Consider the following 17,880-nt stretch of genomic DNA (forward strand, 5'->3'; position numbering starts at 1 on the left):
ACTCCCTTATGCTGGTTTCATTTTTGCATACCGAGCAAGCGCAGCCTCATTCCCTCCTGCTCCATTTGCCTGGCTGTACCCCGCTGCAGGCAGAGTACCAGAGGCAGTCAAGGGCAGCATTAGGGCTAGGGCAAGACAGAGAGGCAGAGCCAAGCTCTGCTGCAGTCACCAGCAGCTCCCCCCATCCTGCCCCCCCAGCAGTGTGTGTGACCAACTCCTCCTAAGTTTAGGACCTCAGCTAGCTATGCTGGTGAAGTGGTTTGCCTTCGTAGGTCTGCTCTATAAGCTGTGGGAAGAGATGGGAGTGCTGATCCAGGACAATTCAAAGCATGCCACTGTTGCAGGTGCTCTGAATTGCTCCCAGGAGTTAAAATCACAAGTCACTATCACCTGGTTAGTTTGCATGGTCTGCTAATTTAAGTGCCTGAAGCTGGAACAGTGTGAATATTGTTCTCCTAAAGCAGAATATCATGTATACAGTTATGCAGGGCCTACACAAGCGTGAAGCTTGGAGTTCTATCCTAAAGGTATTAGTGACTACATATTTCTATACAATTCAGAAAGTTGGACTACAAATACAGGTTAGCCAAACTTTCAGAAATTCTCCTTTACTCTTCAGAATCAAAGGGTGTTCAGTGTTAATTCTCTTCTCCTTCTCCCCTGTTTGCCATGTTTCTTTGTGTTTAAGCATTCCACCTGCTGCTCCAGTTCATGGTCTTCCAGGAGGTTCAAGGCAGGCTCTCTACTGTTCTATCATATAAGTAAATAAAAAGCAAAAAATGTTTTTTTCTGTTGCTCTGTACAACTGCCATAAAGATACGGAGTCAAGGTAAAAGAGTCACGTTAGGGTTAACACAAGTTCCTGTTGCTTTTTTGCTTTTAAATAATATTTTACCAAGCTTACTGAATGAGAATGAGACATCCTAAAGGATCAGTTAGTCTTCAAATAGAAGACCTCTTGCAGAATTACAGTTCCAGTGTCTCTCACTGTTTGGTGTGTCTTCAAGACCAAAGGCCTAGGACTTCCTTTACTAGTCCTTAGAAATAGTTCTAGCACATCAGCAACAGTTTTCATGGAGCACAATAACATTGGAAGTATTGGTGCAGTGATGTTTTCAAGGCAGTCTGAAATTTTCCAGTTTATGTTCTGATAAACATGCAGTTGGTTGGACTTTAGCATACAGGCTTCATTCACAAAAGTACCAAATGTTACACTGACATGTAAATAAGATCTTAGATGTCCCTAGCATGTAAGATGTGTTCTTGCCTTTACTGGCTTCACTTAACAGCCTTCACAAAGAATCACAGAATGGCTTGGGTTGGAAGGGACCTTAAAGCCAACCCCTTACCATGGGGAGGGCCCCCTCCCACCAGCCCAGGCTGCCCCATCCAGCCTGGCCTTGAACACCACCAGGGGTGGGGCATCCACAGGTTCTCTGGGCAGCCTGTGCCAGTGCCTCACCACCATCTGTGTAAAGAACTTCTTCCCTATATCTAATCTAAATGTACTCTCTCTTAGTTTACTCTTACTGCCACTATTACCATTACTCCTAGTCCTCCATGACAGAGTCCTTCCCCAGCTTTCCTGTAGCCACCTTCAGGTGCTGGAAGGCCGCTGTGAGGTCTCCCTGGAGCCTTCTCTTCTCCATATCGTCTTGTCTTTGTACCAACTGTTGATTGATATGATTATAAATAATCTTATGCATTGGTAGATTACCGTAGATAAATCATGTCGTGCACTTCATGCTGCAGCAGAATTCCACATGCCTTCTTTACTAGGAAATTAGTTTGAGTGAAGTAAATCACCAATCACGCGAAAGAATTTAGATATGCTGCTTCTGAGGGAAGTTTCTTTATATGCCCTTACCTCTGTGTGACTTGCCGGTCACATATATCACTTTTTTCTTTGTTGCAGTACCTTTTCAATTCTTTTGTCAGAATTGGTGATTTTTTTTTTTAAATAACTACAGTGGTTCAAGATACGGAATTTCCTCAGGATATTTAACAAGGAAGTTCAAATGTAGTTCTAAACATTAAAAGTAATTTGAATTCCTGCCGAGAGAGTCTCCCTCTACTTCTCCCCCTCCAAACAGGCCAGAGCTGTTTGTTTTTTTTTTATTGCAGTCTTTACTTCTGTATTGCTCAGTGTTTACTCTTCATTTTAAGAGCATTTCACTTGTTCTCCAGTCATCAGTGAAGTTCGCAGTACTTCCACATTGCATCAAGCTTGTCAATCATTCTTTGCATTTACTTTGTCATCTTTCGAGGGACTTTTACTGAAGGGTTTTGCATGTTACTGTTCTTAAGCTGGATTAAGTTTCATGTGGCTGTCTTTTCTGTTGCCTGTAGGTGTTTGAAGCACTGTATTGAATTAAGTTCATTTAATTATGGGGAGAGCTGGAAAAATGTGGTTGGTGATAATATCATTTCACTGTGCTTAGTTACAGTAGTCAACAGTCAAGACACGACAGCAATGGTGGGGTGTACTGGCTTTAAATGGAGAACTCTGAAGAACACGATAGTTTTTTTTGTATGGGCAGCAAAAATGAAATGGTCTTTTTAAGGTGTTGACATATGGGGGGGAAAAATATCTGGTAAGAACTGGTTACATTGTTCTTTATCTACTCTTCCGTTGTGGGTAAAATGGAAGACTTTTTATTTGAATGGCTTTACAGAAATTAGTTACACACATTTTATTGTATCATTAGTGTTACTTTATAATAATTCTCAGAAAGGTCAAATGACTTTATTAAGGTCATCTGTGAGAATCTGAGAAAATATTTTCAAAATACCTGTTGTATTCTGGACACAAAATAAGGAGTTTCAGTACAAAGCCTTGCTAGAGAGTAAATGTCTGAAACATGAGTATATTAAAAATTATCCAGAAAATCTATCGTAGGCCCTGTTACTTTTCATATGGCTTTAGTGATGTGAAAATACCTGCATGTGGACAGAAAACGCACTCATTCCACTGTTGTGTTCAAGCTGTATTAAACAGAATAGGGTGAATAAAAATTGCAGTTTTGCTACTACTGCCACACTAGTACAAAAAGCAATTTATTTTGCTTTGCAGAAACCAGGTGCTTTCTGAATATGGCACTTAATGATTCCACTAAAGATACTGGGGGGAAAATGAAAGATGTCAAGAGAATGCATTTTTAGAAGAAAAATCATTAAAAAAAAAACCTTATTTCAATTCTTCGTTTTGCAAATTTCATTATATCCAAATCTACTATAAAATTCCACTCTCTCAGCATGGCCCATAATTGGAAGAAGAAAGTTCAACTGGGTTTAATAATTCATTTATATGAGTCTTAAAATGTTTTGGTTTTCTTCAATAAAATATAACAAAATTACGGAAGATGAATAATCTGTCCAGATAAATTCTTGTACGCAAAAGACTTATCTTAAGAATTCCTTCTTGTCTCTACTTTGTAGAAATTCATACTGAACTAATTCATTAGTACCAAAACACAGCAATTTAAATGTTTGCAGGAGTTTATATATACTTTCATTCTGTCTGGTCCTGATCAGCTTCTTTGACTAATGCATGCCTACTGTACAGAAAGTCATCACTCCCCAGGAAGAAAGATGTGGCCCAGGAAAAAAACATGGAGTAAAATAGTCTTTAGCTGTAAAACAGTGTGTGTAAATTCTAGCTTTGCTGTGTTGCTGTGCCTTTGTTATGAATCCTTGTGATGGTCTATGTTTATAGTCTCCTGCAATTAAATGTCCACAGTTGTCCAATTCACATTCAATTATTCTGTTCATGGGAGATTAAGTTATTTTGGAGTGCACGATGCTCTGAATGCTGCAGGGGTTGCTGTCCTGTGTTGGCCTGCTAAATGTCTTCCTGCTTCTGGAAATCAGACCAACTTGGGGTCAGTTGCACAGACATGGGATGCTGCAGGGAAGCTCACCTGTGCTTGTTCTGCATCTTGGATGCACAGAACACTCCCACAAGGCAGAAGGAGGCATCATTTCAGTCATCTCTCTTCCTTTCTCTACACAGTTTATGCAGTCAATAACTCTTTGAAAGCTCTGTTTGGGTGAAATAGTCTATATATGAGTGTTAGAGAAGCATGGTAGGAGATTGTTATGTATCTGAGTCTGCTAGAGGGGAGTCTTTCCTCTCATCAAATAAATTGGATCTGCTCACGTAAGGCTTCTTGGTGCAAGAGATCTTGGGAAGATTGCCTACAACCTGTCACTGTTTTGATGTATAGCAATAGGCAATGACCTTTCTTTCCATGCCAGCTGTTTCTTGGAATTGCCCTGTAATGTTGTATCTCTTACATTCTTTACCTGTGTGTCTGAGAGAGAAACAAAATGATTCCCTCTCAGATGGTGAAAGAACTTTAAAAAAATAAGAATTAAAAAAAAAAAAATTCTGATGGTCACTGTGCTTCTGGGTAGAGCTTCAGACTTCAGTTTTGAGTCAAAACCACTGTCCCTCAAACTAGGGCACAGCTATAGAAGTAAGCGGTGACACTGAGGTAGCTGAGATCTTTTTGATGCTGTATGTTTTGCTCTGCAGTTTTCAGGAGGGAGATGGCTTATTCCAGACGTTGTCTGACAAACTTATGCAACGGGATTGCAATGCAGTGGCTTCAGGAGCCCTATGAAGAATTCCTTTTTTAAAAGGAGAACTTGTTTCCTCTCCCCCCCTTTTTTTTGTTGTTGAAATTCTAGTGGTTTTTTTATGACATGTGGTTTACCATCTGTTTCCAGAGCACGGAAGTTTAAAGATGGGAGTTTCTTTTAAAAAAAAAAAAAAAAAAAACTTTCTAAGTAAGGAAATATTACTGCTCTTGAGAAATCACACTGACTTTTTGCAAAATCAGGTGGAAGAGCCTCTGGCCACTGTGATTAGTTTGACTTTGCAAGATAGCCTGTGCTGTATGCTGTCTAAGGTGCTAGTCCATCTTTTATCCTCCTTTTAAATACTGGAATCTTTGAGGATTATAGTGGGCAATTAACACAGCTTGCTAAAAGAGTTTGGTGTCTTCATTAAAGAAAATAAGTAAAAATGAAAGTTGAAGAGAGTCTTGGTTCCAGGTAGGAAGTGATGTGAATGATTACAATTAGGTTGAGGCTGGGGTAGAAGCTGATCAGTGGATCTTTAGTTTATTATTGGAGATTCTTCAGTAAGAGAAACAGGGTGTCTTGGGGGGAACAACAGGGGTGTTTATCAGCTTCTGCCAGGTTAGAAAAGCAGGAGGACAGAGGCCGAGGTCATCTTGATTTTGCAGGATTGAGAAAGACCTTTCACAACAGAGACAAGAGACAAGAAAAGGGTTCAGATAAATATCAGACTTCTATAAATAATGCCACTATTAAAACCACTGCAAAGTGATCTGCTTTCACTGCTCATCTGCTTCAGGCAGGATGGCCTGTGGTAGGGGATATTGCTACCCAGTGCTTAGGGTGTACAGTTGCTGTGACAAAGAATCTTACTACTGCTGTTTCCTCTGTTAAAAAGCATTGCGTCCCCCTGACTCCTATCTTAGAGAGAACTCAAACAAAATAAAAGGGATCTCACTTAGAAAGGCATGTTTGGTAGCTACTTTCAAATTCCTTGCCGTCTACACACAATTAGTAGCTGGAAAGTGCTGATTACAAGGTGGGAATGTGTAGAGACTCCATACAAAGAAATATCATAGGCCTTTTCGGAGCAAAGTATCGTTTTTTCTTTCTTGTGGGAAATGCTGGCTTTACAACAGAATTATAAACTAGAAGTTTTCCATGTTATGTAAATGTCACTGTGTCTCCATCTCTCCCGCTTTTTTCTTAGCTCAGAATTAGGTAATACTTTCTCTTATGCAGAAATCTTCTCAGAAGGAGCCTGTAGCAGCCCAGGGAAGCCACACGTGGTTGCTGGGGAGCTTGTGAACTTCCCCAGAGTGCAGGCTCCACGCTGGTGTTTAATAAGGCTACTGGAGAGCTCAGCAGCTCAGAAGGGGACAGAAGGAGAGTGTGGCCAGCAGCGCAAGGCAGAGACTTGGGAATAAAGTAGTGAGAGCCGGTGAGACCGGCTGGCACATCAGTTGGCATTACTGGAGGTACTCAAGGGGAAAATGAGACCTTTAAAAGTTACCTTAAAGCTTTGGGTTCATTAGCCACCAGTCTCCAAGATACTGTAACGGTCTGGTGTATGAATGCGTTTTCAAAAATTGAAACCTCAGTTCAGATCACAAACTGAACCCATTACCTTATGAAACCTGTATCTATTAATATCCAGTGGCAGACAGTGTCTTACATACAAGCTAAAAAAGCAAAATAGAATAAAGCAGAGTCTGGGACAAGGAATAAACACACGATAGTTTTGAGGTTTTGAGTCTTGAATTTCATTCCAGTTATAGGGTTGCCTACCCTGTGAGTACTACTTTTAGCTGAGAGTATGAGTTTAATTTACAATAACTGTTTCAGATGAGATTTTTCAGGTGGATATGCTTGCTGAAATTTGTATATTTGTACATGCTGCATTACTTTGACCAGCAGCCCTGAGAACATAAGGTTATGTGTTCAGTGAGTAAAATAAGGAAAAATAAATTTGGAGATCAGAGGCTGGAGGAAGTGAAGCATCTCCATCATTCTTGTTAACATATCACCTGTTTGACCTAAAAATACATTGGTTTCCATGATGTTTGCAGATAGACAAAGATGATTACAGTGAAAACAGATTATTCTTAGCCCCAAAGTTCTTTTTATTTTTTAATTTTTTCCCTGTATCTTACCAAATATAAATATTCTGTTCAAGCTTTTATGAGGTCTGTGGACATACTTATTCTGTGCTCTATTTTAATTGTCAGGGTTTTAGGCTCCAATTTACTTTCTGACTGACTTGATGCAATTGCTATGACCTGCAGCTGATATGTTTTAATTTTGTCATTGAGATTACTTCCAAACCAGAAAGTTGAAGCTGAATATGGAAATGCTACACCTCACTAAGGCTGAACATTCCTGTTCTTCCAATAGCACTAGCTATGAATTCTAACAGTTTTAGTTTGACAGCAGCAGGAAAAGAGAGTTATTTTTCTGTCAGCCCAGGGCAAAAATCAGCTAAGCATTAGGACAGTTGGATTACAGGTAAATGGTTTGTGGTGTGTGTGTAATTTTCCTTCTATTTGTTTTTACTGTATTTCTGTACTTTTGGAATTTGTGGCATGCGTATGGTCTGTATCTAAAGGAGCAGAGCTTTCCTGAAAGGTGGAATGTGCCAGGAGCTCGCCAAGAGTGAAATCTGAGTTGCAAGCTTCTACTTTTTCACATTTACATCTTCTGTAACAGTCCACACAACTTTTGGGAAGAAATGTTTCTTATAGTGACCATACTTGGCAGATTCTTCAGACAGGTTGTTACCTAAATGTGCCAGCAGTGTGGTTTTTGTTCTGCAAAGCACATAGGTACAATCCCCAGACCAGGCCTGCTGATAGATCATTTACGCACGTTCTTAGCTATGGTGGTTGCAATACCGGCAGATCCATGGGAGTTCTTCATAGTGGAAGTCATTGCCCACCATGATGAAATGTGAAGAGGTATATTTTATCAGCGTGGGTCAGAATGTAGAGCATGTTACCATAGTCTGACCAAATAATGTAAGGTGTCAATTCAGTGGCAATACCGAAAAATACAGTATTGTGTTGAAGACAAATCAAAAAGTAAATGTATTTCAGTCAAGATTTCCCAAGCATAGAGTATTTTAGCCTACATTTGCATGTTATAGGGAATAAAGTATCTGAAATAATTCAATTTTTCATTACTACTTGTTCTAACTACATAAATTTGTCAAAAAGATCAAACCAACAAATGATTAATCAACCATATGTTATCTAATAACTTGGCAATAATGGTTTCAATAGGTCTGTATCCATCGTCTACACATCATATTGAATGTTCCTTTCGAGCTTTGGTTCAGTCTGTTTATATAAAAGTCAAATGCCCACAGTAATAAGATTGTAATTCACAGTAATTCACATTGGCTGTGAATTTTGTGCCCAAGTGATTCTGAGGTGATACCCTGTTTAAGGAAAAGGAGATTGCATTAGTAGGGCACTGTTCATGGATGAGGAAGTAAGATCAGCAGAGCTTTTTTTTAAAAAAAAAAAAAAATTGCTTTATCTAAAATAAGGTTGAACATGCTTTTGTTAAGAAAAATATATACTGTTCTGTCTGATGAGTAGCCAACCAAAATTAATTCACAGAAATCTCTTCCTAGAATTACACGCATGTCTTAATGCATAAGTCAGTGTTCAGGGAGGCTTTGCGTGTTCTTTATATACTTTGAGCAAAAATATTGGAAGAGTGGTTCACTTTCTCTTCTTTCATACTCTAAAAAATCAAAATATGCAACGCTATTTTAGTACACTTGAGACATCAGAATTCACACAGAGAAAAGATAAATACACGTCTGCTTGGGAACTGAAATATGTTTCTTAAAACTGGTATAGTAAGGGCTTTTTTTACTTGGGAATAGTTTTCTTTATATTCCTTCTTTTGCAATGTGTTTTCTGACCTGTTATATTCTGGTGTTGTATTTTAGGTGAAGGGAAGGCTTATTTGTGCATGTATTTTGCTTACACTGGACTCATTTTTTTTTGGCTGTCAGCTTTGGTCCTCAGCTGCTGCTGATGCAGAAAATTAATGGAGTCTTCAGCCCAGGCATTATGATAATAGAGTGCTTGAGGATGTGCCATCACCACCCACAAGACTCAATAGCTCATACTACCAATAAGCTCTTTGCCCTTTGGATTGCTGTATTAATAACCTTCATATTTTGTATTGTGGTATTTTAAAGTTGGCCCCAACCTGCCTAAATAAAGACAAGTTGTTTGAAATGCAGCAAGACGAAAGGGCAAGGAAGACTTACTTTCTTTGGGGGAGCATATCTCTTTACCGGTGGCATGCTTTCTACCTGTTCAAAAGCAAACTTCAAGGTGACCGATCAGTCTTAGCCAGCCGGAATGAGGGATAACATTTTTAAAGAACTCCTAGAGAGGAAGGACTACAGTAACTACTGTCAAGAGGATATTTTATCACTGAACTCAGAATAGCTGTGCAGATCTAGCCTGGCTGCTGAGCTAGCCACACACACCCATTTTTCCTGGTTATTTTGTTGTAATGTTTTGAGAAGATGATGAAACGAAATGGGACCTTGGGAAGTGGGGTGAGGGTATTGAAAATCTTCATGCTTAAAGAAATGTTGAAAACCTTTTGCTTAAAGAAAATGCAGTGTCCAGGGCTGAGAACAGAAAGTTAATGCTGAAGGAAGGGCATGAATATCAAAATGGGATGGGATAATGGGATATATGGAAATGGTATATATGGAAATTAAAGGGTGGATCAGAAAAGAAAAGGATGGGTGGGTTAATTGGTCACTGCATGTGAATAACACTAGGAAGGCATGTGAATAACACTAGGAAGCTGTGGGGGGAGGGGATTCAGTGGTTCTTCTCCTCCCTTCCTGGCCAACCTTGCTGACAGACAAGCCAAGCCCCTCTGGGGAGCCAGAGGACTCTCAGTTAAATTCCTGAGCATCAGACGAGTTGTGGCTCCTCTGGAGCACACAGAGGCACATTGTAGTTAGGATGTGTCAGATGACGGAGAGTAATACAGGGTGGTATTCGAGGCCCATTCCTACACCTGGCAGTAAAGGACAAAATACAGGAAGCTGTGACAGCAGCCACATCCTGAGTGTGCAGGGCCTCAGCTGTTGGTGCATGAAGACGTGGCCTGCCATGACAGCTTGAATCTTAATGTATGAGTAGGTACCATCTACATGCAACGTTGCATTTATAGTGCTGTTCCCCCTCCCTTTCCTTTTAGTTATGAGTGCTTAGTTACAGCTGTGTAGTGGTCGCTATAAAGCAGAGGAATATGGTACAAACCTCATGATGTTTTTTCATCCGACGTGCTTATAAAGTCTAAGTAGGAATGTTCTGTTGATCCTTTCTGTTGGTTGCTGCGTATTCAAGTTCCAAGAGACATCACTGAGGGTTTGCACTTTGTGGCCTGCTGTGTGAAGTCCTTAGTAGCTAAAATTGAAATAAGTAGTAACATGAACGTAATCGGTGTAACTTACTGTTAGGAAGGCTTCCAATAGTTGCATAAGTTACTGTAAAATAACCTGGGTGAGTAATGCAAAATCTATACACTTGTAAAATCTGTGGTCAGGAACAAGTTTAGGATGGAGAAAACAGAGGACTAGATTGGGTTCACAGAGGGATTGGAAGGCAAAAATTTCCTCAATTCTTGTAAGGTATTCCCTCCAGGGAAATTCTGTTTTCCTGGAGAAATCTTTCATCTGAAAGATGTTTTTCTCCACCAGGGAAGCTTAAAAAATACAAAGAAAAGTTAGTTTTCTTCCTCTCTCCCCTCCTGTCATCTGTGTTGACTAGTTGGGCAAGCAGAGCTTGGTGCTCTGTTCCAAGTTTTGAAAGCGTGGGAGCTATTTCCTGTTTTGTTTCTATCAAATGAGGGAGCTCTGGGAGCTAAGCAGACAAAATACCTACCAGCAGGCTGGCTGAAGCAGTTAGCACCAGCTCCCTTGACATTTGGTCCCCCTGCTTCCATGGAAGAGTAGTGCCAGGAGGTAAGTTACAATCTGCCCCCCAGCTGATGAGCCACATGACTATTTTCAGCTGCTTTTGAATCATTTGCTGTATTGTGTATAAATAATTGAGAACCACAGCAGAAAAGCTAATAGCTCTAAAATAGCCAGGCTCATAGAAGACTGAGAGTTCAAAGGAAACAATGTCCTGCATGACAAGATGTCTCCTTAGTCTACAGCCTGCTTATATGCAGCCATTTTCACTATCAGGAAGCAGAAAATAGTTTCCTATCCTATTAAAAACTCCTTAAAATTGCTAAATCAATCTCTTGTACTGCAGGCTCAGATCTTAAATATTTCTTGTATTTTGGAGTCAAAAATTAGCCCCTCAGCTTTCAATTTGACTGTAGCAACAAGTTTCTTCCCCTGATGGTAGACAGCAGGGACTTTGAAGCATTTTCTTGGTTTGTTTTACATAACTCTAAAGCCGTTTGTTTTGGATGCTTTTTTTTTTTTTTACCACAGAGTTTCTAAAGAATTAAGGTTATTAATCGAAAGGTGGGTATTTGTCATTGCAGCAGTGTCACTTACGGTGTGCAGCAAAAAATCTGTAACGTTTTTTCATCAGCGGTGTAGAGCATTTTTATCACCTTCAGAGGAAGCTTTGCAAAACAACAAACCCACTAACCATGTTGAGAGAGTAAATCAGTTCTGATGTGCCAGGGAAAACACAAGTGAAATAGTGTAATCTGCTTGATCTTTATTATTTAATTACTAATATGCTCTTAAATTGCGCTCTATTGGACAAGTTCTCATGACTCCTTTTATTATGTTAACTTTTTCTTCACAGCACAACAGTGCTTTTAGTGGGTTGTTGGAGAGGAAGTGGGTTATTAGCAATTGTCTATAACCAGAGCTTACCTTGGTGTTAAAAGCAAAATTGAACTGGATGCAGAGGAGGCTGCAGAATCGGGATGGAAGAACAGACATGTTTATCTGCTACCAGTGATTCAGTTCTACAATCTTATGATTGTCTATTGATAGTTTCACTTCGTCCAAAACATGTTCTAAGAGAGTTGGTTTTAAATTTCACTGCTGTTTTAGCCTTAAAGAAAGTTAAGCTTTTCTTTCTTAAAACAAGAAGTCCTCTCACTCTTACCCTGATTTTCATGGGGGGTGAGAGGACTGGGGAGTAGAGGCAGGCAAAGGAGGAAAGGTCTCCCTGCAAGACCCCACCTCACTTGGAGATTCCAGGAATGTAAAAAGGGTACAAGGTCCCTTCTTTTACCCTTACTGCTAAAGAGGAGAAAAAAAAAAAGCACAATACAGTTAAACAGACACAAGAAAATAAACACATTTATTTGCTTGGGTAGTCATTATTTGCTGTATTTGATTTTAGATATTTCTTCCCTGAAAATCAAAGGCAGTTTTGTTTTAATCCAACCAAAGGGATTGGGCTCTTATTTACGTATGTACTTCCTGAGCCAAATATATGGGAATTGCTAGAGTTTAACCAAGAACAGTACACAAGGGACAAGTAGTTGCTGGGAGCAGAAACAACAGGTAAGACCATGTAGAATTTTGTCTACTCTTGGTGAAAACTTACAAATATTTTCTTCAAAAATAATGCTTTTAAAAACTCATTTAAACTTAATTTATAAACACATTGTTTCTTAAACACTTCAACTGTAAACCCACTGAAAACAGCACAAGATGCCCTCAAAAGAACTAAAAGACCTTTTAAAACCATCTGGAATGCCAGACCTGTGTGTTGTCACACTGCCTAGTCATCTCCACTGAAGATGCAGCTATAAAACTTTTCTACAGTTACCAGGTTAATGGCATGAGTGGGGCAAACCCTAAGACTGGGTTACCACCTGTTTCCCACCTTATTCTATACCATTCCCTTCTGAAACCAGTCAATCAGTTATGTCAAAGCAGATTTATTGTGCAAAAAGGCAGGGCTCCAGGGGTGGGCAGAGATGGAGGGACATGCATTTAATTTTTCCGAATTTTCTGAAGTTCCAAGGTATTAGAGGACTTGTGTTACTTACCAGGAATGGCTCACTAAGTTCAGGTAGTAAGAGAGTAATTGGGACAAACTGGAAGCTATGCTCAGTGCAATCTGCAATGACAGAAGCTGCCTTTTACAAATGAGAAGCACTAAATATTACAGGAAACAACATTAGCAGTGAGAGCAGTGTGATGCAACCCAGTTGTGGGTTTTCTTTTAATAATCAAAAATCAACAGCTTCAGCATTCTCAGAAATGGTTTAAATTTTTCTTTTACTAATGTGCTTCAACAACAAACAATACAAACTACCTCATTTTTTAGAGCTCTATGGACTTTTTTTCTTTTAAATAAAACTGTCATAAGTTGTCCATCACACTTTGTACCATAATGTGGTAATGGGGAGTGGACGAGGTAAGCTAATGAAACGATTTGAGCTACTGGGATGAGAAAGCCCTGTAAAGCTCTAGCTAAGAACCTAGTTTGCAAGGTCAATGCTCCTACACTATGGATATCATGCAAACACTGAGGCAAAACAACAGCAAAGTGAAAAAATATTATCTGAAAACCAGGGCTAGGAAGGAATGTGCAAATTACAGAATGAAGTAACTGTGTCTGAATAAAGCATACTGAGAAGCGCATTGTCTATCAGCATTATTAATAGTGGCAGAGAAAGTTTCCCACTTTCCAGATCTGCTGAGGGAGGTAATGAGCTAATACAATAGATTTTTTACAACTTTGGGATTTGTTTCTTATCTCTCCTTAGCTAGGAACAAACTTTACCTTGTCATGTTTTCACTTGGGTTTGAATTTTAGCCAAGAAACAGAAGTCCAGATACAGTTAACACCATTCTTTTAGCTATTCTCAGAAAGCAACTGTGGCTTTTGATTTCCTTGTTCATTTACTTCTTTTTTTTTTTTTCCCCCTAATAAATTCCTATGTAATAGGAACAGTTTTGGATGCTGAGATGAAACTGGCTATTGAGAATGGCCAGGCTAAAAGAGCTGTGACTGGTATTGTAGTCATGATCATTATATTAAGCAATAAACTGTGTCTTAGTGATGAGGGTGCTAGAAGAGCTCTAATGTAAAACAGGCTAGTAAGATCACACTTAGTATGCTAGAGAAGCCGGAACTTGCAGGAATAAGAAAGCCTGGCAGGCATTTGAACAGGGTTTTGCTACTGCTGGAGACTAAAACAGAAACGTATCCAAACAAAACCCACAATGCTGAAAGTGGTGTACAATCTTTTAATTAATAATATGAAAACAAAAGTTACAGACGTCTAATGTCAAGGTGAACTGATACCAAAGGTGTATCCCACAGATGTGAGGTGTGTTTTTTTCTTTTTCAAGAGTAATGCCCCCCTAGCCCAAGATTATTTCAATCCATCTGTTACCTTTTGGACTTGAATATTGGTTGGGGAATATGTAATCAAAGAGGGTGGGCCAGAACCTGAATTATTATTTGGAGATTTTAGCTTTAAGATGTGACAATCTATACTCTCCTGAGCAATGCATCACACAAAATCTTTCTCAGCTCTGCTTGGAGTGCTAGCAGACATACTGAAAGTACATCATATGACCAGCTCTATATTGCATCTACCTGCTCTACTTGACTGTTAGCTGCTTCCCACTGTATAGTCCTAAAATGATTAGCAAGTACCTACATATGTTGCCAAGATCTTGTGAAAATATTGGAGGGGATTTGTATCGGAAAAGGGTTTTTTTTTTTTTGTTTTTCCCCCAAACTTCTCCTTCATTTTGTTTCATTTGACAGATAGTAAAGCTGGGGACAGTGGAATACTGATCTGTAAAATCTTTAATGCATGATCACTATAGGTTTTATGGAGCTTCTTAACCAACAGCCTAGAAATTTATATTGTTCCACTGTCCTGATCCTGTGCACAGGCTCTTACAGAGTAGCCACAAGAGGAAAAAAAAACAGTTCAAGGTTATTTTTGCTGCCCACGTGGTGCTGTTTAGGGGCACTATTGTGCAAACATGGTAGTAAATGACAGAGCAGCAGCCCATACTTTGGAACCTCCTCCTAATGGTAGTCAATGATGCATCATGAAGTTCTGCAATTTGAGGGAGCCCTTATACCTGAGCAAATACCAAAAAAAAAAAAAAAATCTGCTTGCTAAGGAAAGACATTTAGTTAGGTGAGGTCTGGGAAAACCTAGTGATAGGGCAGGGAAGACTTTTGCTTGTTTAAAAAATCAGCCCAAGTAGATTTAGTATTTAAACAGATCTAGAAAAAAATTCTTTCCATAAGAATCTTACAGAATGGTGATAATCAGAGTAGTATCACTTATCTTCATTACGTATGTTGAAATATAATGCAGTAATTTAGCAAGTTGCTAGACAGCACAGTCCTACGTTTGTGACTATACTTCCATAAGCAAAGTCATCAAGTTGGCTAGTTACCTTGCAAAAATCTCACCATTCTTCAGATTCAAGATGTGTCTGTGTTATTTGCACAGTAGTCTCAGAATAATGATGTATTTCATACTTGTTCTTTTGTGCTGTGATTAGAAAAGTTTCTGTTGTTAATGCAATAATCAATCAGCCAGATGAATTAGAGGTCACAGAATACAGTAGGAAACAGAACACTGAATAATGGTAACATTTCAAAGGCTGTTTTAGAGAGCTATTATTGCTATGCTGCAGTTAGTGCTTTTTTGTTACATTGTCATGTCCATGTTGTTATGACACTTGTTTCTTCAAACATTTTCAAGTTTACATTTCCTCTATTTTTACGTAAAGCTGGGCCTTGGAGGGGGTTGATCTTTGGACCTTTCAATCAGGATAAAAAGTAAAGGCCAAGATTCTCAGTTAGCATCAAGCAGTCCAGCTGTTTTGATCACAGTGTAACGATCTTGATAAAGGACATTCCCAGTAAACAGTGTTCAAAAATATTGTATGTCATAAACTACAATGCTGTTTAATATTGGCCTCATTCATCCCCAATGAAGGAATGCCTGGCCCTAGCAGATGCAGAAGGACTTGGGGCAGAGTTTGGCACATTGCATCCTGCTTTTCAGCTACTGTAACACAGTCCCATCACGTATCACTCAAAGTGCTCTGCTGAAAACATGCAGTATAAAGCTGTGATAGTTTGACACTGCAAGACAATGAGTATTTTTTCAACTGTGTGCTGTTAATTAATCCAACATCGTTTTCAAAGTAATTTAAGCAAGTGTTAACTTAGATATTTAGGGAAAAGCAAAACACTAACATACATAATTATTAAATAAGTAGGGGGAAGAGGTGAAAAACTGTAAGAACTTCAACATAGACACACAAAGTGGCAGAATATTAGACTATTTCTCTGCCTCTAAATTCACTCATGACTTGAACAGGATGGACTCTCTTCTTTGCAGAACCTTTTCTGACAGCTGCATAGATTTCTTCTGGCTTCTCTCTTTTAATTAAGGGCTTCTTCTCTGGAGCTTTCATTCTCCACATCACAACAGGATGTCGTGGGCCAGTAGGACTCTGAATTTTGATAATCTTTGTGGATGCAATATAGGACATCTTCACTGTCTGCACCACAGCATTCATTAAATTCTTGGCAGCCTGAATTAGTGAAGTGACACTATCCAACTGTAATAAAAAAAAAAACATTAGTCTAGGAAAAGCCTCCTTTTAATCACAATATGCTCAGGAATAAACAACAGTTAAAACCAAAGACTACTGCACTAAAACAAAATTTCTTGGTTTTCCCTTGTGTGTTTGATCATTATATCCGTGTTCTGATGCTCAGACTTGAAGTGATATACAGAAATCTGTGCTGGTGGAGTAAAAAGGCTTACGTAGATGTTTGTTGCTTGCTTTTTTTTTTTTTTTTTAGTGTGAATTCATGATGCTTGTCTGCAGGGTATCACTGCAATTACTACTGATGGATAATTAACTCAAATAAGAGCTGTAAAAATGTTACTCATTATTTCCTTTGCATCAATGCTAGGCAAATTCTCCAGCTGGTCCCATCACATTCCAGGTGCTCTCACATGCTCCTAAGCAACGGAGGATATTGTCAAGTAGTTGGATTAGTTAGAGCTGCTGAACCTAGTCTCGGTGGCCAGGATGCTTAAAGGTAATTAAGAGCAGGTGAGCACACGGAAATCACAGTAACTGTGGCCTCAAACTTTTTTAAAGGATGAGAACATAGACATAATGCATAACAAACTCCTGTATGACATACTCCAACATTCAACAGCATGCTATGCAGCCATAAAGTGTTAAAGGTATTTCCCATCAATATTCCTTGAAATAGAAAATAGCACACTCGATTTTAACTGGAAATTGGCTAACTGGAACAAACATACAGCTTTGTTACGTTGACTGCCATACTGATCTGTGGTGTAATAAAACTTTGTATACTGCTCTCTTCTCACATCTGAGCCTTGCAGGATACACGGTGTGCATGGGCCAGGAGCAGAGTGTGCTGGGGACTTGTACTTTCTCAGTTACCTCCTCAGCCCCCAATGACTCTGGCAGCCTAGATAGATAGAGGCCGACTTAGCAGTGTTGCACGATGAAACTGCAAAAGGTAAATGTAATCCTACGATGTGTGCTGAGTAGAGGCATTTTATTCTCTGATAATCCTTCCCACAGTGAATCTCAAGGTTTAGGCATGATGGTGGTCTGACATGCTTCAGAAAGAGATGTCAAAGAGGCTGTATGCAGCAGAGCCTATCTTGGGGGCTGGGTCTTGACAAAACTGAGAACAAGAGGAAGTATTTTACTGAAGGCCAACACTGGCAAAAGAACTCATGTATGTAATTGGCCATCAGTATTGATTAAACATTTCGATGTGAGGAAAAGTCATCTCATTTTGCATGTTCTCAGAAAACAGACTAAGGAGGCTCAGGGCAATCCTTCCAGATGTAAGAGTGCCAAGACTCACAGAAGGGGAAGAACTGATGTGTGCAGTGTCCTTCTATGTCTTCTGGTCTTAAAATCCAAGTGCAGAAAACTGGTCTGTATATGCTCGCTACAACTGTGTCTACTGTCAGGCCATTGTATGCCACACTTGGGCATTTGGAAGGTGTCTACCAGTGTACTCAACCCAGAAGGTGTCTGTGCAGTGTACTTAACCTGGGAAAAATTACACCAGTGCTTAGGACTGTATTTTCAGGAAAGGGTTTGTTGTTTGGGTTTTTTTTGGACAGGTTAAGATAACAGCTGAATGATGCCACAGTTCATTTTAAGTGCAGTGCCTTTTATATCAATACATTTCTTTCGGATTTAATTGCTTGGAATGAAGGCTGTTGTGCCCCCCTTTGTGTTGTCATAGTGCCCCCAAAGAACTGCTA

The 17,880-nt window shown here is 39.4% G+C and overlaps 1 protein-coding gene and 1 long non-coding RNA gene across 20 annotated transcripts in view; one reads left to right on the forward strand and one right to left on the reverse strand.

Moving 5' to 3' along the window:
* The window catches only part of LOC121073577, a 225,935-nt gene that overhangs the window by 183,077 nt on the left and 24,978 nt on the right, over positions 1–17,880 (forward strand). The window lies entirely within an intron of this gene.
* The window catches only part of CTNNA3 (catenin alpha 3), a 523,550-nt gene that overhangs the window by 33,554 nt on the left and 472,116 nt on the right, over positions 1–17,880 (reverse strand). For 8 of the 9 annotated variants that reach the window (XM_040564587.1, XM_040564583.1, XM_040564582.1 and 5 more), the window contains one exon: positions 14,731–16,168. The exons of the other annotated variant lie outside the window; for it this stretch is intronic. In XM_040564587.1, the coding sequence (XP_040420521.1) occupies positions 15,881–16,168 (288 nt within the window). In that variant the 3' untranslated portion in view covers positions 14,731–15,880. Of the gene's footprint in view, positions 1–14,730; positions 16,169–17,880 lie in introns of those variants that run through there. 9 annotated transcript variants of the gene reach the window in all.

This window comes from Cygnus olor, chromosome 7 (assembly GCF_009769625.2).
Source record: "Cygnus olor isolate bCygOlo1 chromosome 7, bCygOlo1.pri.v2, whole genome shotgun sequence".
In the NCBI taxonomy this organism is placed as follows: Eukaryota; Metazoa; Chordata; class Aves; order Anseriformes; family Anatidae; genus Cygnus; species Cygnus olor.